General features: G+C 34.2%; 1 protein-coding gene across 1 annotated transcript in view; it reads left to right on the forward strand.

Annotated features, from left to right (window-relative positions):
• Positions 1–12,602, forward strand: part of SEMA3E (semaphorin 3E) — a 250,627-nt gene extending 238,025 nt beyond the window's left edge. The window contains exon 17 of the mRNA XM_019746903.3: positions 12,060–12,602. Within this exon, the coding sequence (XP_019602462.1) occupies positions 12,060–12,512 (453 nt within the window). The 3' untranslated portion in view covers positions 12,513–12,602. The remainder of the gene's footprint in view (positions 1–12,059) is intronic.
• Positions 12,603–24,366: the final 11,764 nt, after the last annotated feature.

Here is a 24,366-nt window from a genome sequence, read left to right on the forward strand (position 1 = left end):
AGTATGGAGGTGGCATGATGGACAGTCAGGGAAACTTTCAAGGTCGAGGTGACATTCGAGGTATGTCTTAATGAATGAGTAGAAATAAAGTAATATAAGTATATGTGACGGAGATGAGGAGCAATGTGGTATGTGTAGATCTGTGGCTTGGAATGAGGATGCCAAAATGAATAGCTAGATCAAGGAACCATTTCACTGTATCTATAAGCCAATGAGCAAACCTGAGACAAACTGATCAGACACTTTACTCTAGAAACTGGCATACAGACTTTGAGGATACGAAGGATGCCAAGTAGACCATTTAAGGAGGTATCTCAATAGTCATCTGAAAGATTTTTGACCGAAACTAAACAGGGGTAGCAGGAATGGAATAGACATTTTAATTTTTATGAGATAACATTGAGTGCATTTGAAATTTAAAATAAAATAAAAGTGATCAAAAATGATTCGCATGTTCCTTGTTTGGGTGTTTATGTGGTTAATGGTGCAGTAACGTGATTCAAAGAATATTGGGAGGAATATTGGAATGTTTAGGGAAAGGATGTTGAGTTCATTTTGGGCCATGTTGGGGGCTCACGTAAAGCATTCCTTCACGTAGAGGTGTCTTCTGGTACATGCATATTCAGGAATATAAAGCCCAAAGGAAAGATTTGGACTGGCAAGAGATATGTGAGAGATCTCAGCAAGAGGTGATCATTAAATTTGTGGAGATAACAAAAGTAAGAAGAACACAGCAATCATCAATACTTAAATATGACTTACTGTATGCCTGGCACTGTCCGAAGCATTTTAAATACATTAATATAGTTGATCTCGCAAGAGCCTTATGAAATAGGTGTTATTATCTCCCCCCCACACACACACTTTATAAAGAAACTGCAGCACAGAGAGATTGAGTTACTTCCATGATATCACAGACTCTGTGAAATCAGTCCGTATTTGAGCCCAAGCAGTCTGGTTTCAATTCTAGGCCCGTAGTCACAATGCAATGGTGTCCCTAACTGCCATAACTTACCTCAGAGAATGAGTACATAAGAAGCAGTGGGAACTAAGGTAGAAGCAAGAGGAAAACCCACTTATAAGGAAAAATTAGGAGAAGACATATTCTAAAAGATGAAGTGAAAATAGTTGGAAAAACAAATAATCATTATAGTTAACTTTCATTCAGTGCCTACTATGTGCCCTGTGCTATTCTATGTACTTTATTTGTTAGCTTATTTAAAACTTACAAAACTTCTCTGAGGTAGTTAGTATTATTATATGTGTTATGGACATGAGGTTAAGTAACTGACGCAAAGTAAACAAATGATAAATACCTGTAGAATAGTAGGCATAGCTTAGGCATAGCTTATGTACACGTAAGTGGTATGTACAGCATCAGTGGCATCGGGAGTGTGGTAGAATAGAACTCAGTGAAAAGGAATTAGATGTGGACAAAGTAGTAAACAGCACCCTTGGAAAATTTCAGAAAATAATTACCCAGTCTCTAATGAAAATGTGTCCAATGGAATGTTTAAGCTAGGAACCATCTAGTAATAGGTTCAGTGATCAATGTGGTTGGGTTGAATTAGAAACAGCTAGTATAGTGCACTCTGCCTAAAGGTTTGGAAAAAGAGAGAGGCTGACAAAGGGAGACAAGAGTAGAAAGAAGTTCAATATCTTTTCTTTTTTTTTTTTTTTTTGTCTTAAGAAAAAGGGTAACTTGGTTATGTTTATAGGTTGAAGGGAAGTAGGAATAAAGAAGAAAATGTGCAGCTAACTGATGAAACAAGATAAAGACCAGGTGGGAGAGAATGTAATTATAGACAAAAGTTAAGAGGTGACTTCTAAGAAGGAAAAGAAAAGCACCTCGATCTCTGAATTGGGAGTAAAGAAAATAAAGATTTTATATATGTGGATAAAGTAATTTCATCCATAAGAACCAAGTTTAGTTATTCCCACGGCCTTCTATAATTATTTAAATTTGGTGGCCATATATATTTCTACATTTAGTTTTAATTTGGAATACCAGCTCAAATCTTCCTTAAATGATTAATGTGTAAATTATATTTTTGTGATTGCAGGAGACAAAACTGTTGTAAACACAACTAAGTCACCCTAAAATGATACACCCTAGTTTATAAACTCCCAGTTCCTCCAATTCCATATACTTGAGTTTATAAGCCTCCAAAATAATTTTAAAAATTTAACCCTGAGTAACATCCCAAAGGAAAGGAATCCATTCTTGTTAAGGCACTTGGTTGGCCAATTGAAGTAGTTCTCTATACCTTTCTCTTTTCTCTAAAATGCATAAGTGCTATATTTTAAAACTAAGTAAATGAGGGAAAATTTAAATATGTAATTATTGGCTTATATTTAAATATTTATTAGTTCACTGTGATTAATTTTCAGTTATCATGATATAATCATAGTTTCTTCAAGCTACTCATAAGGTTAGTAAATAACTTCTCATTTTAATATGATACTTTGAAAGTTTTGCGTTTGGAACATATTACTTTTAACCTGAAAATAGAATAGTCTTTTGAACCTGACAATAATTTAAAGCAGAAGTTGGTAACCCTATAGCCTGGGGGATAAATCTGCCCCTCACCTCTTTTGTAAATAAAATTTTATTTGAAACTGCCACGCCCATTTGTTTAGTTGGTGACTATTGATGCTTTCTTGCTACAACTGCAAAGCTGAGCAGTTATATAATAGAGACCATATGACCTCAAAGCCCAAAATGTTTACTATAGATTACTTACAGGAAGTTTATTGACCTGTTTTAAGGGTTCAAATGAAAACACACATATTTTTGTGTGTGTTAGTGTGTCTTTAAAATAAAGTATCTCACTTTAAAATAGCTAATTGTATGAATTGTATAGACTGCTTAATAATGCACAAGTGTTGATGTTTATTATAGAAAGTCCGAGAGAGAACGTAAGTTGGCATCAAAACTCCAAAACTTCCATTCACTCTCAATTTTTGTTTTTACTTTGCCATCACTTCTCAACTCTGCCCTCAGACTACCCACTGGTTATTAATCAGCAGTTCCTTCCAGATAATTGAATTCATTATATCCATGCTAAATTTGTACAGTTTCAATTAAACTATAATTTAATTGATGATTCAATGTATTATGGAGACAGCTTCTCTTATAAAAGCAAAACAAAGAAATGCAGTACACAAATTACTTCTTTTAATGTTGCAGTTGTATTATGTCATCTCATCCTTATTCTACCATCTTGTTTGCGAGATGACTCATATTTTCTTGACCTTTACCAATGCTAAACCATGACAGGAAGTCTGAGAGATCAGTACAACCATGTTTACATTTGTGTCGTTATTCACAAGTACTGAAAGCATCAGATTTGTTTCACATTAATGTATTTTTTTTTTGTTTTTCTTGTTGTCATAACATGAAGTTCATGAACTCTGCCTTATTTGAGACATCTGTTTAATAGTTTTGATACTTTTTATTTCAGTCTATTAAAAATATGCTCATCTTTTCTAAACCAACAACTCTACAGATAAATATTTAGAATTTACAATTTTCAGCCTTGACAAGCATATATTTTTAATTCAAGTTTATTGGGGTGACAATGGTTAGTAAAGTTACATAGGTTTCCAGTGTACAATTCTGTAATACATCATCCATATATCACATTGTGCGTTCACCACCCAGAGTCAGTTCTCCTTCCATCACCATGTATTTGATCCTGTTTACCCTCATCTACCACCCCTATCCCCACTTACCCTCTGGTAATCACTAAACTATTGTCTGTGTCTATGAATTTTTGTTTCTTTATTTTATAATGTCATTTGCCCCATATTTTAGTTCTGGAGAAGTTAGCAGTATAGTGCGATGATTTTATTTTTTTCCTTTGCTAATGGAAAAGACACAGTTCCTATTGTATAAATGAACGATATAAAGCAACTCTGTGGTTGTAAGAATGGAAATGAATCTAGAGGTTTAGATAGAACTTTCCTCTGTTAACTTTTCAAGAGAATGCTGAACATCTGTGGAAATTAAACATGTCTTCTTACATCTATGGAATCAGATATGGATCTATGTTTTTTCCCTCTGAGACCACTCTGATACTGGGCATCTGATTAAGCAAAATAACATGGTAATACAGCAAGCCCATTGTCAGGCACACACTAGATGCTCAAAAGTACTAATTCCTTTCACTTTGCAATTCCTTTCGAGCTAGTGTAAATTATAGTTCAAATAGTCTTCTAGAAACTAAACTATATACATCTGATGAAGATATACCAGCTTAGAACTGTACTACATTTAAAGCCCCATATAGTGGCTTAGATTGAACTGTACCTGGGCATTTTGTCCTCACCTAACACTGAGACATTACCTTAAAAAAAAATGTATTATTGCAGTGCTGTTCTTTTGATGCCTGCCTCTCATTTTATGAAAACACAGAAGAGATTTTCCTCAGGCCTCCATGCCAGGAGAAGATGTACTTGTCATAAGGAATAATTTTAAAAATATATTTGAGACCTTTGGATCTTAGCATTTATCATACTTTCCTCTTTCCTTAGGTCACTAAGAGATTTAGTGTTGAATTTGTGCTCCTGTTATAATAGTTGATCAGTACCCTATGGTGTGCATTTTTGTTTTTAAACATTAACTTTCCTTTTATCCTGTGTCCTCTTATTTTCCCTTCATCTTGATATTCTTATCTATGGAAATTTTTAACGAAAGGTTACCTTTAAATTGCTGTTGTTTGTTTGTTTTTTAGCAATATTTATAAAATCATATGACTACAGTTTACTAGAGTGTGAACTGATCTTACAAACAAACTTGGTTTATTGGTTGCCAAACCAGGGTTATCATTTCAAACAGCTGGAGATTGTTTTTTTGTTTGCTTGTTTGTTTTTCTGTGTGTATCTTAATTCATGTTTTTGACTTCAGATGCATGCTTTAGTTAAACATACTACTTAGCTTATGGCACATCGTCGTGATCAGTTCACACAAATCTCTCTTGTGTGACTTTATTTTTCCTGAAACACCTTTCCACTTTTATCCTTGTTTCCCTATATGCATCCATTGTAATGATTGGAGTATATTCAATACTACATTTGTATATTGAATGAGTATATAACATTTTGAGTATGCATGAGCCACAAAAATACAGTGGTACCTCGGTTTTTGAACGTAATCTGTTCCGGAAGACCATTCAAGTTCTGAAATGTTCGAAAACCGAGGCGCGGTTTCCCCATAAAATGTAATTCAAAATGGATTAATCTGTTCCAGACCTTTAGAATCAACCCCTAAAATAGCAATTTAGCATGAATTTTACTATCTAATGATACCATAGATCCATAAAATTTATGGTGTTCGTAGACCGAAATGTTCGTCAACGGAGATGTTCGAAAACCGAGGTACTACTGTAAGCATATTATGCTGTAGATCTTATCTGGCTTCTCCTACTTTTTAGAACTCAACACTGTGTATATGGTTTATCATTGTTACTGTGTCTCTATTTCATTGTTTCTGTCTGCTACTTAATATGCCATAGCATGCATTCATCACCCTTAATTGATCCATTCCCCTAAGAGTGTACCAAAAGTGTCATTAATTCCCACTACCACATCTTTCATAATCATCTCTGAAAATAGCTCCATTTTTATAAGTGCAAATTTCTGTATTATTAACTGTCAGCATCTTTAATTTTTACAATACATAATTGCTGGTTTACTTCCCAGAAGTTCTGCACCATCTTCACTCTCAAAGCAGTTCATGAGTGTTCCCAGTTCCCCATATTATCACCAATATTTAGTATTTTCTAATTTTTTCTTTCTTCTGAGTATAAGATAGTATCTTGTTTAACTTTGGATTTCTAAAATTACTATTACTAGTTGAACATTAACTTACATTTTAATTAAACAATTTGGTTTCTCTTTCTCTGAATTGCCTACTTCTATACTTTTTCTATTCTTTTTTTTCAATGACTTTCAAGAGTTCTTTGTATCTTCTATACATTAATCAATTCTTAAATATAAATATTTGAAATTTCTTCTTTGCTGTAGTTGGTGTTTTTTAATATAACATTTTTTCACAGTATAGTTTTGAGTTCTTACTTATGATAACTTTCTTATCATTGTCTTTTATTAGAAATAACTTTTTGACAATTGGATCTTTAGTTAAATATAAATACAACCTTGTTTTCTATATAGTGAAATAGGTTTTCCAAATGAGCTATTAAAGAATTTGCCCTGTCTCTATTGGGTATCCATCTCTATCATATAGTAGGTTAACATTGGAATGTATTTTTAATAAAATATTTTTATTTTTATGCTTTCATATGTGATATATTTTCTGTAAGTCAAACTTTTTTTTTTTTTTTTTTTTTGTATTGGAGACAGGCCAGATAAACAAACAAACAAATATATAAATTGTTGGTCTTCACGAGTATTTCTTAACTAAAACTAATTTTATAGTTAAATATATTCTGAACTATACCAATTCAAGGCCTACATCTGTCCTTTTCCTATGAAAAGTGTGGAACCATGTGGTTGATACACATGGAAATCACTTCTTCTTCCTGACCAGCTACCAGATGTGCAGGGTTCTTTGCTCAATTGCCTTTTTTTTTTATTTGACTTATGAAACATACTGAATCAATCTTTATAGCTAAGAATATTAAAACCATTTTCAGTAAGGAATCCTGTATTTTTTTTAGATTGCCTATAAGAATATTTGATAAAATGATGTATTATGTACCATCTTCTTGACCAAGGAAATCTGGTCTGCAGACGTAGAGAAAGAACAGCTGAATGAAAACAATTCTGTAATCAAGATTTGATGTTGAAGGTACCCATGTTAACTAAATTGGAAAGATTAAATCATGGAAGGACTTCAAATACAAATTTCTAAGTCATTTATTATTTTTAGGTATTTGTAAGCCATGGAAGATACATTTAACTTTCAAGGTAATTTAACCTACATTGTGCACAGCTGTCCAGATTTGAGAGTTAAAACATCTTTTATTCTTGAATTTATGATCCACTGGAGAGAATTTATAACCAAGAGAGAAGACCTGAATTCTTGGATAGACCCTAACTCTAAAATGCAAATAAAAGATGTGAGACAGTTCCCATTGCAATCATCGTGCATCCATATCTTTGAACCAGTCTGGACTTTACACAATGCAATGTTTATCAAACTTGGATTTCCGATTATGAAAGAAATACCTGCTTTTTACACTGGATTTGGAAAAACAAGCAAACAAACAAAAGAACTCTCCTAATTCAGAGATCAAGGAGGATTTGTATTAATTTCAAGTTTTGCTTTTTGTTTTATTTTAAAACACTTTCGTAAACTGCTTGCTATATGCCAGAAACTAGGCTAGATGACTTTCACATTTTCTCACGTGTCATTCACTCTCGCAGAGAGAACAAAAGATCATACACAGTGAGGGTGTTTGTGTGTAGATTCTTTTCAGGGGAAGGCAGTGTCCTAAAACTGCTTATCCTATATGTCTGTGAAACACAGCCCTCTTATGTTAGTGACTAACTGCTCCTGAAGTGATGCTTGCTTCCCCTCTATCCAGATCATTATTGGATTTATGTAGAAATGGTGAATAACTTGGATACATCCTTATTGGTTTACCCTGTTGCCTTGCACGCTTGTGTACTCTCCTTTTTCACTGTGTTCTGAGCATTCTACTCATTATGGAATATTTACAATAATTATGAGATAGATCTTTGCCCTTATGAAAGGCATAATGTTAAAGAGATGAAACTTGTGTGGAAATATTGTTTGAAGAGGATCATAAATACCATCTCCTATGCTACAAATATGGATATTATTGACTTACAGAAAGAAACGAAAGATCTTTATGGGCTATGAAGAAAATATTCACTTAAAAAGTGAAAGTTTAAGCCTGGAAGGAAATTTTCAAAACTGGATTGGTAGACAGTAGAAGGAGTTTACTAAGGGAAAGAAAGAATCCGACCAGAATAAGGCATGGAAGTGGGACATAAGGTTTCAATGCAGGGAACTGAGAGCAGAAGGAGCTATGAGAGGAAGATTTGACTCTAGTATTATACAGGCTGTTTCCACCACCTGTCTTTAAAAGTAAAACATTATCCTTGGGCTGCTAGCATGACTTGTATTAAAATGTTTATTAAAAATTCACAAGACTCAAACACGAAATACATTCTTTATGCTTGTAACTTTTACTCAAATATAGAAGCAAAATAAGTTTACAAATAAAATATAAACACATCTATACATCATTTAAATATTTATTTAATGTGATGATTTTTCCCTATTGAAATCAAGTATCTCTATGCACGTAATACGGGACACAGACTACTACATATGTGTGTTTATGTGTGTATATAGGACATCTGCCTATAATACTGCTTGCCATGTGATGACTCAATCCTTTTAACACTTTATTCAACTGACTTCAAAACTTTTTATGTACATTACTACATAAGGGTGTTGTTTAGTTTTCATTTGGCTAGAACCTATCATTAGCATATTAAATCCATCTTTGTTCTTCTCAGAAGCTGGAAACTATCAAAGCATTGAAAAAGGCTCAGATCCATGATACACACAAACAATAACAATGAGATTGATCTTCCACATGATCCCATATAGTGTTTTTTTTTTAATTTATATTGATTATCATGAAAATAAACACACTAATTTAAGAAATCCTTGCAGAAAACTCATTGATCTCCAGAAATGCACCTGTTCCCCCAATCCCAGTCTGAGAACACTGTTTTAAGCTGTTGAGGATAGAGATTTATAAAGGTAGGATCTGGTTAATGGAACAATTCTCAACTGCTTGGGCAAGCAACAGAGTCTGAATAACTGGTCAGTCAGGAGCATGACCAAAGGAAGTAAACTTTGAAGAAGAGTAAAATAGTACTCATTTGTTGAAATAAAGGGGAAAGATATCAGTAAGCAGAAAATTAATTGAAGGACCATTATATATTTGAAGATAATGTTGCATGCTCATGTGTATAAAGTTTAGTAGGCGAAACGATGGTAATAAGGGAAGGAGGACACTTTTACAGGGTGTGAAGGAAGAGATAACCTATATGAAGAGAGAACATTTAGGTCAGCCTTTCTGGAAAACAAAGAATGAGCCATAGGGAAGTTTCTTTAGACAAATACAAGAGCATAGGTCCTGAACAGAATCCAGATGGACATGAAAACAGGGACAGAAAGAAGGAAGATTTGGGGGAGTCAGCCAGGAGATAAAGTCAAAGAATCAGTTATGAAGTATGAGAAGCTAATGTGGCAAAAACAGTGAAATGGAGTGGATATTTCTGTGGTCATCACTGAAACAATGTTGATGGGGATTTGGGATGTTTTGGGTATGAGAACATAATGAGAGAGAAGTATATTTGAACAACAGCTAGAGACAGGGAGACTAGAAGAATGATGATGCAATTTTCATAAATGGGGAAGTTGGTGAATGAGGGGACAGTTCGAGTGGAAAGACACTGAACTGCAGATAACGAAGGATCAAATAAGTCTCAATCAGTGTCTTGTAATACACAGGCATCGGAAAGCAATGGATTATGTATGTGTATGATGCACCATCTTAGAGAAGCTGATTGAAACAAGGAAGCAGAAGAGTTACCAAATGGATAGAAATAAAACATAGATCAGGGAAGGATAGAGAATTGTACCTCAGAGGGAATGGGAAATGTACAGAAGATACCAAGAAAGAACCAGGAAGAGAACCGGGACAGTATAATGGCATGGACTACACAGAAAAAAAAAGAAAAGACATTTAAGGAGGCAAGTCCATCTATATCAAATGCAGCTACAAGTTTAAAAACAATGGAGGCTGTCCTTCTGAGTCGGTATCATGAGAGGCATGGTGTGGTGATAGTCAGGTTGCAATAGATGGAGGATTTATGGAGAAAAACTAGTGATGAGGAGAAGACCACCAAGAGGCCTGATTAAAATGAGCAGAGCGACATAAAGTCCTTAAGTGTTACTGGTTATGTATGGCAGGTGCCAAGGATACATTCTCAGAAAAACCTATGAATAGGTACCAGATTGGTTTTATGTAGTAAGGATGTCTTTGGTTTGAGGGCTCTTCCTTGTTCCTCCCTGGAAGAAGTTCCTGAGTTAATGGCTGTAGCATTTTTGTCTACTTGGGCATGGTCCTTCCATGTCAAGGGAAGCCCCCGTGAAGGATGTACTTGTATGGAGCCCCTTTTATCGCCCAACTATGTCACTCTGAAACTGTGGAGTAAATGATTTACCTTACATAGCTGAAAAAAAAAAAAAAAATACCTCTGGGAGCCTCATAATTTATCATTAACATTCCTGTTTGAGGTACAATCCCCTACTCTACCAATATTGTCACTATGCCACATTATCACAAATTATGTAAATGACCACACATGAGGAATTACACATGAGAAATCTCATTGCATCTTCAGACATGACCAAACTGACCAAGAGCTAAGCCCGGCAGGTGTGGCAGGACCTACCCCTGGGACAAAAACATGCTTGTTGGAATGGACTTTACTGCAAAGGTGGTTGTGGTTGTGCGGTTATGCCCCTCATATATTGGTGAAGGTGAACATTGTTTTTGTTTTGTATTCTCAAAGGGGAAGTCAGCCAGTACAGTGTGAACCGCCTTTTTATCATCAAGATATGATCTTGGGCCCATGAAAACACATAGCTGTTTACTTTTAGCTAGAAGAATGTATATAAGGAAAGGTAGAGCTACATATTGATGGCACTGTGCAAAATAGTTTCACCTGTGTTACCTTATTTAAATTTCATAGCAATTCTTCAAGCAACATTAGGATTATTATCTCCATTTTTACAATGAAAACTGAGGCAGAAAATATACATTAATGTCCCAGATCACACCATTAGTAGAGTGTGATGCCAGCATTTAATCTAGTTTTGTCTAATGTCAAATTATATACTCACTACTACAACAATTGGTGATAAAATATGAGTTATTGAATGAAAGCTTTATTGTGGTCTTCTTACCCTGAAGTGTAATTATTTATAGAAGCAATGTGCATAATTTATTATGTTACAAACATAAAAAGAAGATATTTGAGTACTGAAAATATATGCAAACTTAATATTTACTAGACTGTGAGGTCCTACAGAGCAGAATCTGGATTTTACTTGTTAACTTTTAAATCTCTTTTAAATGGACAGCCTTGTGGAAATGTAAAGAATTCTCACTTAATTAACAGATGGATTTTTTTTTTTTTTTTTGGTAAGTAAAGAGAGTGAAAGAAGCCCAGCTGTCTAAACAGAGATTTTTATAGAAACGTTGGTCATTATGATTTGGAAGGCATAAGAACCCTTGAACTAATAATGTGAGAAATGGAATCTGTCTGTTCATTAAAAAAGAAAATAAATAACTTTGACAAATCTTCATTTCACTGTAACTTTAAGTGCTATATTGAACTGAATTTCCTAATTATTAATTGAAATCACTAAAGAGAAAAGTCTCTTGCTTTGCCCTTTATTTTATTTTATTTTATTTTATATGTTTTATTTAAAACACCATAAATTTATTCTATTACAGTTCTGGAGGTCAGAATTCCAAAATCAGTTTCTCTGAGCTCTTGAGGATCTAGGGGCAGAATCAGTTTCCTTGCCTCTTTCAGTTTCTGGTATTCCTCAATTTTGACTTGTGTTCCCTTCCCTCCATCTTCAGAATATATCACTCCAATATTTGTTATCATTAACACATCCCATTCTCTTCTCTCTCGCTTTGCTCTTTAAAATATTGATGTGAAATGACCTCAGAGTCATTGATATGAAGTGACTTCAAATGTAATCCAGTTTACACATACACAGACACACAGCTGATTTCATTACTTAGCTCCGTGTGTGTGTGTGTGTGTGTGTGTGTGTGTGGGTGGGTGGGTGGGTGTATGTATTACTTTCAAGATTTCATCACATGATAATGGAAATGAAAAAACTCAGCATAGTGGAAAGGTTCATAGGTTGGTGTTCTTCTCTGCTGGATAATACGTATTAATTGTTATTAATATTTTAATATTAAATTAACTGGATAATTGTTATTAATATTATTTTTTTCTTGCAGGTGAAAACGGATGACAGAGTGGTTAAGATGGACCTTGGTTTACTCTTCCTAAGGGTACGCAAAATGGATGCTGGTACCTATTTTTGCCAGACAGTAGAGCATAGTTTTATCCACACTGTCCGTAAAATCACCCTGGAGGTTGTGGAAGAGGAGAGGGTAGAGGAAATGTTTAACAAAGACTATGAAGAGGATGGGCCTCACAAGATGCCTTGTCCGGCTCAGAGCAGCATCCCGCAGGGAACAAAACCGTGGTACAAGGAGTTCTTGCAGCTGATTGGTTACAGCAACTTCCAGAGAGTAGAAGAATACTGTGAAAAGGTATGGTGCACAGATAAGAAGAGGAAAAAGCATAAAATGTCGCCTTCCAAGTGGAAATATGCCAACCCCCAGGAAAAGAAGCTCCGTCCCAAAGCCGAGCACTACCGCCTGCCTAGGCACACGCTGGACTCCTGATGGGGGAAGCCATCGCCTGGCTTCTGAAGAATTTATATTTGGAACCAAAAGACAGAGACAGAGAGAGAGAGAGAGAGAGACAGAGAGAGAGAGAGAGAGAGAGAGAGAGAGAGACCATCTAACTTCTTTGCATTACATAAACAACATTTCTGTAATACAGAAATGACTATAAAGGTGTTATAATAAATTATTCTACATACTCATCTGGTTAAATATCACATAAAATTAACTAATTTTTTAAAATAAATGTATTGCTCAGTGGTTTCATGTTGTATTTATCAAAAAGTGATCATAATTGTAGTTTTGAGTACTTGGCTGCTTTTTCCAGGGCAATTATTATTTTACCCTTGGAAGACTGAAGAGTATTGGAACATTGATAAAAAGTTAAATATTTTAATAATAATGGAATAAATAAAAATAAATGTTTTAATCTTTCTGAATTTTGTCTTTCCACCACCGTGTAAAATATGCATAACATCAGATACTTTAACATTTTCATGTAAACTGTCTGTACTTTTTAAGAATTCCTGTATTAGTGTTGTCAAAGCCATGAGTTTTATGAAGCAGGTGTGTTGTAATTATTGCAAACCATGAAAGAAAACTTGTGGCCACCTTGAGGCTTGTGCCCTTCATAAAACATTTATTAAACCACGTTCATAATAGTTATGTTTCATGATGAAAACACATCCTTTCAATTTCACTCCATTGCAGAAGAATGAAGTAAAGGTAACTTCTCCAAAAGATATAAAAGAATGTCATAATAGATGGAGTTACAGTTAGAACGCTAACGGAAAAAAATTTTGCTGCCCTCTTCTGGGAGAAAAAGTATATTCTCTTATTGTTTTTGGTTTTTGTTTTTTTGTTTTAACTCTACAGTTTGTTTAAAGATTTGAAAGCAATTTCTCAGTAAGTACATCTAACCCATTTTCAGAAAAAAAACTAACTGAAAAATGTGTTAATGCTTATGTCATACTTTAAGATGGAGATAACATGTTTATGAATAATTTATTACCTCACAATCCAAAATGACGATAATATAGCGCTCATAAAGACTTATATTTTATGCCTTCTAAATAATCTTCCCTGAAATCTAAAATATGTTTGAGAAACATAACTTTATTTCATAAGAAAATATTAAAGTATTTTGCTTGCAGTTATCAAATTCTCCTAGTTTGTGTTAACAAATAGGAAAATGATTTCATGAGTTCACTTAACTATCAAGATGTTCAGAGCACTTTTACTTTGCTCTTATAAATATTATCAAGATATTGTATTTTTGAAAATGTTTATTCCCTGAAGCTTTTTCCTCCTATTTTATTTAGCAGTTGCCTTTCTAGCATATAAAATTTTTGAGATTTTTTTTTTCATTTAAATAAAAATAAATAGCAAACGACTTACACATGAAAACATGTATGAATATTTAAATGTTAATTTTAAATATCCATTTTAGTTTTCAAAATTAGCTTATAGGCTATATAATTGAGAAAGTGAAAGTATTGAGAACATGCAATGTCTTTCAATTTCATTCTAATATTAAATACATAAATGTTTTAGGAAAGTTTAAGAGGTTAATTCATTAAGCCACCAAGACGCAAAAAATCGAAAGGATACAAATATATTGAAATATTATCATTTTCTAAAAACCCAGTTGCTATTTACATAAGGATCCACTGGAGGTCATTGCTGCTCACCAATATTTACTGAAAACAGAATGTATTGAAAGTTATGTTTAAAAAGCTGTATTTCAGTAAAAGCTGCCTAATGTGGAGAAATAGAACCGTAACCACAGATTACAGGATCCTTAGCATAGTTATGTCCAAAATACTCAAAGTGAACAGGTAAGTCAATAAAGCACTATTTATTGAAAATATCCTTCCTTTAACACAAGAAAAGGGAAAGCAGGGTTTTCTACTGTATTTGAATTATAAGAAAAGGAAGGTAGATATGGCGTAAGTAGTTATTTTAATCTCAATATCACAAACAAGCAGTTAATATTAATGATGACAAATGATGTCACTTGAAACCAAAAAGATTTGGTAGCTGAAGTGCTAAAACTGAGAAAAATAACTTTTCTATGACATGTCGTACGGATTGAATGAACCTACATGCTGTTTGATTAACTGAGATGACTATTAGCCAGAAAATGAAATACTTTACATAAAATGCTAAATTTGATTCTGGAAAAATAAATACAACCCAAAACTTTTTAAAATGCTGATTTGAGAGAGTCCTGATAAGAAAATTTTGAGTACTCAATTCAACAATTTAGGGAGAACACAAAATTTATATATACAGAGGGCACAAAAAAAAATGTATACACATTTTAAGAAAGGAAAAAACTATGAAAATTGTGATAACATATACCGATAACAAAAGATGAATACAAGTCATGTTTGACTTCTGTAATTACAAGAGGTACTCAAAATGGTTACCATCAGTGTAATTTTAATAAGTTTTTTCCTTTCTTAAAATGTGTATACCTTTTTTTGGCACCCTCTGTATATACATATATACATATGTGCTTTTTTTTTTTTTTTGCTTTTTTTTTCAGTTCTGTCTCCCTGCTCCCTTTTCTCTCCCAGGTGTGTGTGTGTGCATACACATGCACACACACACACACACACACACACACACACACACACACACGACATGCTTTAGGATGAATCCATTGCCCTCTCAAAAGACAGACAAACCAACAACCTATGTTGGTTGCTCTACCCTTCTTGAGAATCTGAAACACACCACAAAAGCATATTCCTAGTCTTTTGTTCTTTCTGGGATTAGAAGTCAAATTCAAAATCTCATTTGAGAAATGTGGAGGCTTGGAAAATCACAAATGAATTGATAAGATTTATCCCATTTTCTGAACTTGGGAAGGGTCACCTGCTTATCCACCTGCAATGCTTGGAAGAATTAAAATTTTGCCCCAACCACACATTATTTTCATTTCCCCAGACATATATTCACTGAAGGAGAGAAATGCTCTCTAGGAGGACCCAATTGAAAAAGAGTCATAACCACCTATCCTAGTTTCGAAGGGGCTCCTCCATGTAGGGTCAGTCTCCTGTTTCTTCAGACCTCAGTTAAGTTATTCTCTGTTAAGGGAGAGGACCTGTGGATGGAATGAGCCTTGACGTGACAATGCACATCTCCTCTTTCAGTGTTTATGTCACTTATTGAGCTAGAGATGTGGATTTATTAGCAAGGAGAATTACAGTTTGAAGGGATTTTACTTCAGGATCTGTGATGTCTCTTCCATGTCTAACATCCTACCTTGCTAAGTTTTCTTTTGTGTTTATTCCCAAATACTTCAGTGCAAAGATATCAGCTTGGAGAAACGGGGATGAAAAATAGAACTAAACACTAATAAGAACTCTAGAAAAAAGGGAACAGAAAGTTTTTGCCTATTTACTAAATGGAAATTCCATATATATTTTAGAATTTTTTCTTTCCCCAAGTTAGTTAACTACTTACAATGTTTTCATTGTGTTTAATATTTGTTGTAGGGTGTAGGGTTTTGTAAATCTTCCTAGTGATCCTAAATATTTGTAAAATTTGTAAAATAAATTGTTTTGAGTGTTGGTGTTAAGCATGAAACACAGCAGCTGTTGTCCTTACAAATGAATTACCTTTAGCCTGACAGATAGATTAAGACAGTTACTTCTCATTGTATAGATATTTGAGATCTCAGGAGAAAGTGCTACAGTTAGGATGACAGTAAAAAGTTGATGTTCCGTGTCTTACAGCAGAATATCACATCGAGTTACTTTTTCAAACACCAGGCTCATTTATTAAGGACAACAACTGTTGAATTTAAATCAGATATAAATAATAGATTTTCAGGAACATTCTTGATTGTAGTGTGTTATTTAAGCTGGCATGTTTATTCTTCTGGGGCAGATGGTGTTATATTTTGGCTTTCATTATAAATTGAATGTGTTCTGATTGTTTAAAGGGCTTAGTTATAAGCTAGAGTACTATGTTGGGGTATTCTTGTTTGTATGGCTTCCTTTTATGTGCTTGCCTAGGTCCCATAAAAGCATGTAGCATATGATTCCTTTTCCCTGGTTATAAGCCATGATACTTGTGGTCATCTGGTGGCAAGCTGCAAAGACCATTGACAGTGTGTCTCATTGACTAGCATATGATCTGCCACTATGCACTGCATACTTTGAACCATTATGTACAATTTCTATTTACTTCGACTTAGATGATAAATAAATATTTGCTAACCCCTTATGTGCTGTCCGAGGAGTGTTTTCTAAGTTTTTGTCAGTTGAATTCAAGTTTCATGTTATGTCAAGCCTAAATGTAAAGGTGCAACGCTAGACTAGTACAATGCTTTTTAAGAAGTTAGAAAAAAAAGTCAATCCTCTTTCCTTGGAAATTTGTAAGTCAACTTTCTTCAGGAGGGAAAAGTCTGTTCATCTCGTGATCCTGTAGCAGTTGGGTTTATTTAAGCCACATCATGTTTCTAGGACCAGCAGCTAGAAAGACCTTTCAAAATGGCATCATCCAGGTAAGAGATGAAAAATGAATGCTTTTAAAGTGTAACTGGTAGGATGTTTACTGTTTTTTGCAAGCCTCCATTTTTATCTTAACATATCTAAATTGGTGTTTTCTCTGCTATTTTTAGAAGACCTTGGGGAGGTTATTTAAATGACATTTAGTGTTAAAGGAATCTCTCTTTGAGTTTTATTTTCAAGTATTGTATTGATAAATAATTACAGTGACTTAAAGGAAGAATTTGTCAGCAGTTCCAGCATAGTGTTTTTGGCAGCTATACGATATGAAAATGTCATTAGTGATAACTGTTTATACATGTTTTAAACTTGCATTCATTTGTAATACAGGGCCTACTTTTAGTGGAGTATTTGATGAACTCATTGAAACTGATCTTTAAATGCATATTCACTCATTAGTCAAGGGAAAGCAGAGAAACAGTTGTGGTAACTAGAAATCTGTTACCTGTTGTTCAAAGGGAACAAAGTATGTGCCTATCTTTCTATCCAAATACTACATGCCAGGCCCTAGGCTAGGTGCTGCATGAAATATAGAAATGTTAATAATGTCATTAAGTTATATGGATAAATAAAAATTGAATTATATTTGTTCTAAGAATATGTTGACAGTTTTCACTGGAAAAATTTCAAATCTGATTTTTTACTTTAGAAACATGAAACCCAATAAGAGTGTAGCTTTTAAATGTATCTCAAGTATTTGTAATGTTGTGAAAAGCCCTTCTAATTATGAATCTTGAGACTTCTGGTCAGGATGACATTAAAAAGCCAGGATTTGATTCACAGGAGATGCAATGAAGTAGAAATGATAGATGGTAAACAAAAAGAGAAAAAATAATAATAACAAAAAAGAGACAGACAAACACAACAAGAAGGCAGCCACCTGCAAGAAGGGAAGCGGGCTCTCACCAGAAGCCAAATCTGCAAGTACTTTGATCTTGGACTTCCCAGCCTCCTGAACTGTGAGAAATACATGTCTGTAGTTTAAGCCACCCAGTCTGTGGTATTTTCTTACAGTAGCCTGTGCAGACTAATACACAAAGGAAAGAACGGAGAAAGGCAGACAGATTAAGCATAAACAGAAATATGCAAATAAACCTACAAATATTCCAGAACATCTGAAAATATCTAAACTTAAATAGTGGTATCTGGAAAAAGTGGTAAAAAGTGGCCTATAATGGCTGTTGGCTTATATCAGGTTAGGACATTCAGAAACAGTTTTCAAATTGAGGGTGATTTTTTTCTCTGTGCATCAGAATAGGTTTCTGATAGGGGAGAAAATGAAATTAAAACTCAGTTTTCAACAACAATGACAACAAAATAGTGACAAGCAGGACGGTCCTGGGACATCATCCCAGGAGTTCAATATAGTTGGAAAGAATGGTTAAAAAGTTGTTTTATTTTCCATGTGTTGTTTTTAAAGCAGTGTAAAACAACTCGCATTTATTACATCATAATTTCCGCAAATCAGAATTCAAGGCACAACATATCTCAGCTGGATTCTCTGCTTAAGATCTCAAAAGATCAGTACCACCTGTCAGCAGCCTGGGACATGGGGAGGAATCCACTCCCAAGTTCATTCAGGTATCTGGGAGAATTTTGTTCCTTGTGGTTTTGGGACAGAGATTCCCTGGCCTCTCTATATTCAACACTAGCAATGGAATGATGTCTCGTTCTCATACTTGGGACCTCTCTGACTTCCTCTTATGCTACACTTTTCTGCCTCCAACTGGATAAATTTCTCTGCTTTTAAGGTTTTTGTGATTAGACTATGCCCACGTAGATAACCCAGGCCAATCTCCCTATTTTAAGATTTGCAACCTTAATTACATCTGCAAAATCCCTTTGCCATGTAACACAATATATTCTCAGGTTCTGGGGCTTAGGATGTGGACATATTTGGGAGACAACAGTCCATCCTCTCTCCTCCAAAGATTCACATATTTCCCAAATGCAAAACACATTTACCCCATCTTAAGGTCCCCAAAGGTCTCATCCTACTACAGCATCAGCTTGAAAGTCCCAAACCATATCACCTGTCTTCTAAATGAGGTGCAGATAAGGCTCTTGGGGGTATCCATAAAATAGCCTTCTAGGGCACAGTCCTTATTCATCTGTGGCCCCGTGAAACTAAAAAGGAAGCTATTTGCTTCCAACATACAATGATGGGACAGGAATAGAGTAATCGTTTGTAGATATTCTGATTCAAACAGGGAGAAAATGGTAGGTGAAATGGAATCACCACCCAAAGCAGTTTCAAAATTCAGCTGGTCAGCCCCCTTTAGGTATGAAGGCCTGGAAATATACTTCTGTGGGTCTCAGTTTTGCCCTCTGAATCTCCATTTTGCATTGTAGGCTCTCTATCCCACTTTCTGGATTCCTAAATGGCCTTTTAATAGAAAAATTATTATGAAGTACATTGGTAATTATCTCAACTCCCTATTTGTAAAATCATTTTTCTATTAAAATAATGATTATGTATAATTGAAAGATGATCTTGAATGAGTTATGCTGACTGTAACATTCTATCAGTTTAATAAATTAAAATTCTAAGTTCATAGTTGTATTACCTAAAAGTCTTGTGGGAAGGTGAAATTAAAGTAGAATTTTGGGGAAAAATAATAATTTTATATTCATAAGTACCTGTTATGCTAAGTAGTGGATATTTCCAAGCATGATCTCATTTAACACTAAAAAAGAAAAGAAAACCTCTTCAAGGTAGGTGTATTTACAGATAAGAAAACAGAGGTAATCTGTACATCTTAGATGCAAAGAAAGAGATTAAACAATGATATTTACCCAAAAGTCAAGGCAGTGAAACTCTAGGACCACCTGATAATTTGTGGAGACTTCTTTGTAAGGTGATTATGGAAACATGTCTTCACCTTTTTAATTGCTTTTAGTTGAGGCCTCCTTTTTCTTTTTCCTTAATTTTTATCACAGTTTTTCTCACTGGTCTCCCTTCCTCTATTGTTTCCTTCTCATCTATTCTTTACCCAGAAGCCAAATTCATCCTCTGTTCCTAAAGCAACAAATGGATCCTATCTCACTTCTGCTTAAAACACTCAATGGCTTCTGTATCACTGATAAAAGTCCCAAATCCCTTAACTTGGCTTTAAATTCCCTCTTGACTTAACTCTGTTCGAGTCTCCTCAGTCTTCATTCTCTCCCACCCTCTTTCTCCTTCTTGCCATATTTACGTATATTTTCCATAGTCCACCTAACTATCTTACTGAGGCACTATTCCTGCTGAAATTTCATGGAAGGCTTTTATACCCTGAAACCTTCCTTATCCTCAAGACGAATAGGCAACACTACTATGTGATCTCATAATTCTCTGTAGTCCCCGTTTTCATAGCACTTTTATCACTGTGATTGCTGGTTTGCTTTGTGAAGGTATTTTGTGGGCAGGAGCTCTGCCTTGTTCACTCTTGTCCCTGGAATGTAGTACCAATAATCGTCAATAGATATTAAATAAGTAATTATGGCATGGATGAATGAATCTATTAGGTTATGAATATGCTGAAATGACTCATGAATTTCCTGAAATTGTATCCAAATTTTGTTCTGTAGAAAAGTTGATAAACAGTTTTTATCAATTATTAAAAGAACCATTGACCCAAAGGTCAAGAAGAATTGTGCTAATATAATACATCAAATTATACATGAGGAGGCATAACCAATAATGTTAAATTACTTGTTAAAGGTAAAATGGAGATGCAAAATGAAAAAAGAATCCAGATCATCAGATGTTGCACATTCTTATAAGGACACAATGTGTCTCTTATCAAATGAAATTTAACGTAAAAAAAATTTATATGTCTCGGCAGAGTATTGTAATGTAACTACAATCCAAGTAATAAGTTGCATTTATTGTAGAAAGCTGTAGATTTCTCTGTTCCTTGTCCATTCAGCCCAAGGTGGAGAGAGATTTTTTTTTTTTTTTTTTGCTGAATGAAAGAATGCATGAATGAGTGGTTGATGAATGAACAAATCAGAGAATAACATCATTTAGGTTCAAATAACAAACTATAAACAAAAAGTTTCTTAAATGAAGAGGACATTTATTCCCTAGAGAACTAGAAATCCAAAGGAAGGCAATTCCAGGGTTGGTTAATTCTATAGCACAGCAACATTTTGAAAGGCTCAGTAATTTCCACATTCTGTCTGCTGTACCAGGCATTGACTTTGTCTTCAGGTATATGCTCTAGATACGTATTTTATTACACACAAAATGCTAACAATAGTACTCAAGGGCAGATTACCTGCTCTTCCCCCCTAAACTCACCAAAGCCTCCAAAAGACTTCCATACTCTGATTGGGTCAACACCCACATCAAGGATGTAAGGGAGGTGGAATTTCCAACCATATAGTACAAAACAAATACTCTCTGAGAAAGAAAAAGAGTGGGAGAGAAAGACGGGTGGGCAAAAAGCAGGATCTGCTATAGACATCATCTGTTAAGGCAACGAAAAATAGATTTAAAACTAAAATTTAAATTACAATTAGTAACACTGGTGTGGGATAGGCAAGGAACTGATAATTTAGAGAATAAGCTCCCTATTTAAGAATCCAAATTACATTACACTCAGGCAATGTAAAAAAAAAAAATCAAAAAAGTCAATTATTTTGTTGGTAAATTCTACACATTTGAAATGTTGCTACAATAGTTTATGAGAAAGTAATATCTGGGGAAGCTTTCTAAAAATAGGTTAACCATGGATGAAGGTTCATTTTATATAATTGAAGCAAAAGGGAAAAATCTGGACACCAAAAATAGTATTCAAAGTTTACATTTTATTAGACATAAAAGGACAGCACATTTTTTTCTTGTCATGCAATTCTTAAAGAACAGATGGCAGAAATGGAGACACTTTTGGAGCTTTCTTGGAATGTCTGTTTCTTGTCAGTTTTGTCACTGTTTGTATCAGGAAGTTTTGTCTTGTGAACTGTACAGCAAAAACTCCAGAAATAAGTAAAAGATATCCTAGCCTAAGCCAGCAAAACTCAATTCTAATTATTATTTTAATAAGTAACTTAGAAAGATCACTAGTTTCTCTGTTTCCAAATATGTAAAATTAACTACAACTACCAAATACGTAAAATGAAGTTGCAGGGCTAGATGATTTTGGAACACTTATCATTTATAACACTGTTTGATCCTATAAATTGGGATTTCTTTTCAAAAGACTAGTTCAAGTATCTTACAGCAAAAAATCAAACTCTTAAGTATAAAGGCAGAACTACTTTATCTTTAAAGTGTCTTTTAAGCTTTATTGACATACAGTTGATGGAAAATAAAATGTACATACTTAAATTATGCAATGTGATGAGTTTTCTCATATGTATACTTCTTTGAAACTGACATAATCAATATAATGAATGTATGCATTACCCCAGAAGTTTCCTCATACCCGTTTTAAATTTATTTCTCCCTCCCCTTCCCTGCCTCTGCCCAGGCAATCACTCATTTCTTTTCTGACACTATAGATTAGTTCGTGTTTTCTAGAATTTTATATAAATGGAAACATACAGTATGCTCTCTATTTGTCTAGCTCCTTTCACTCAACATCATTATTTTCAGATTTTCCCAAGTTGTTGAATGTATCAATAATCCATTCTTTTTCATTCCACTATCATAGATTTATAAAAATTTGCTATATGTTTTAGTTGTTTCAGCATTTACAAATATGTATTTATGTATTACAAATAAAACTGCTTTGTATTTATGTATTACAAATAAAACTGCTTTGAACATTAACGAACAAGTCTTTGTATGTATATAAGCATTTATTCTCTTGGGTAGATACCTACGAGTGGAATTTCTGGATTGTGTAGTTGGTATATACTTAACTTTGAAGAAACTGTCAAATTGTTTTCCAAAATGATTATACAATTTTACATTCTCACAAGTCGTGTATGAGAATTCCATTTCTTCCATATCCTCACCAACGCTTGGTATGTTCAGTTATTTTTATTTTTTTTATTTTTTATTTTAGTCATTCTATTTTAGTCATTCTACTAGATGTATAGTAGTCTCTCACTGTGGTTTTTAATTTGCATTTCCCTAATGACTAATGACATGGAACATCTTTTCATGTGCTTATTATTATTCTTATATCTTCTTTGGTGACATGTCTATTCAAATATTTTGTCCATTTTATTGAGTTGTTTGTCTTCTCCTTATTAAGTTGTAAGGGTTGTTTACATATTTTAGACACAAGGTCTTTGTTAGATATAGATTTTGTAAATATTTCTCTCAGACTTTGGATATTTTCATTCATTTGGTAACAATGTCTTATAAGCAGCAAATGTTTTCTTTCTTCTCTTTTTTTTATTGAGTCCAATTTATTGACATTTCCAGTTTTTTTGTGTGTGTTGAATTTAAGAAATTTGTGTTTGCCAAACACAAGGTCACTAAGATTTTCTCCAGTATTTTCTTCTAGAAGTCGATGGCTTCAGCTGTTACATTTAGATCAAAAGTTCACTTGAAATTATGTGTATGCTGTGAAATACGAAGTTAGACAATTAAGTTCACAAACTCATCCCAGAAAAAGTGATACCTATCTCATTGCTGAAATCACTATTGTCACCTTCGAAGTATTCCCCTTGGGAAGCTATGCACCAACACCAGCGCTTACGCCACCCATCAAAGCAATTTTGGAACTCTTTCTGAAATGGTCACCAGAGCTGTTGTTGTTTTACCCTTGATGTCCTGAAGGTCATAAAAATGTTTTCCTTTCAATATTTCCTTTATCTTCGGATAAAGAAAGAAGTCATCTGTGAGTAGGGAGGGTGTTCCAATAGTTATTTGTTTACTGGCTAAAAACTCCCTCACAGACAGTGCTGTGTGAGCTGGTGCATTGTCTTGATGCAAGAACCATGAATTGTTGGTGAAAAGTTCAAGTCATCTAACTTTTTCACGCAGTCTTTTCAGCCCTCTAAATAGTAAACTTGGTTAAGTGTCCAGTTGGTACAAATTCATAATGAATAATCCCTTTGATATCAAAAAAACGTTAACAACATCATTGCAAGCAAGTTCACGAACTAAACTGTCTGGTATGTGTCAAGATTTATGTCTTTGCCTGTGGCTACTCCACTGTCCAGCACCATTTGTTAAAAAAAAAAAAAAAAAAAAAAAAGACTTTCCCATTTAATCGTGTTGGCAGCTTTTGACGAAGGTAATCAGGTATAGAAATTTTAGGCTGGCTGAGTCAGGCTAATTTCCCAGACTTAGATTTATCCCTGTCTAACTTCCCAATCATTAGATTTATCCCTGTCCCCAAATGTGCATCATTCTGTACATATGAAAGTATTTTACTCGTCTAATAATT

This window comes from Rhinolophus sinicus, chromosome 4 (assembly GCF_057876585.1).
Source record: "Rhinolophus sinicus isolate RSI-liver-muscle chromosome 4, RSI-T2T, whole genome shotgun sequence".
In the NCBI taxonomy this organism is placed as follows: domain Eukaryota; kingdom Metazoa; phylum Chordata; class Mammalia; order Chiroptera; family Rhinolophidae; genus Rhinolophus; species Rhinolophus sinicus.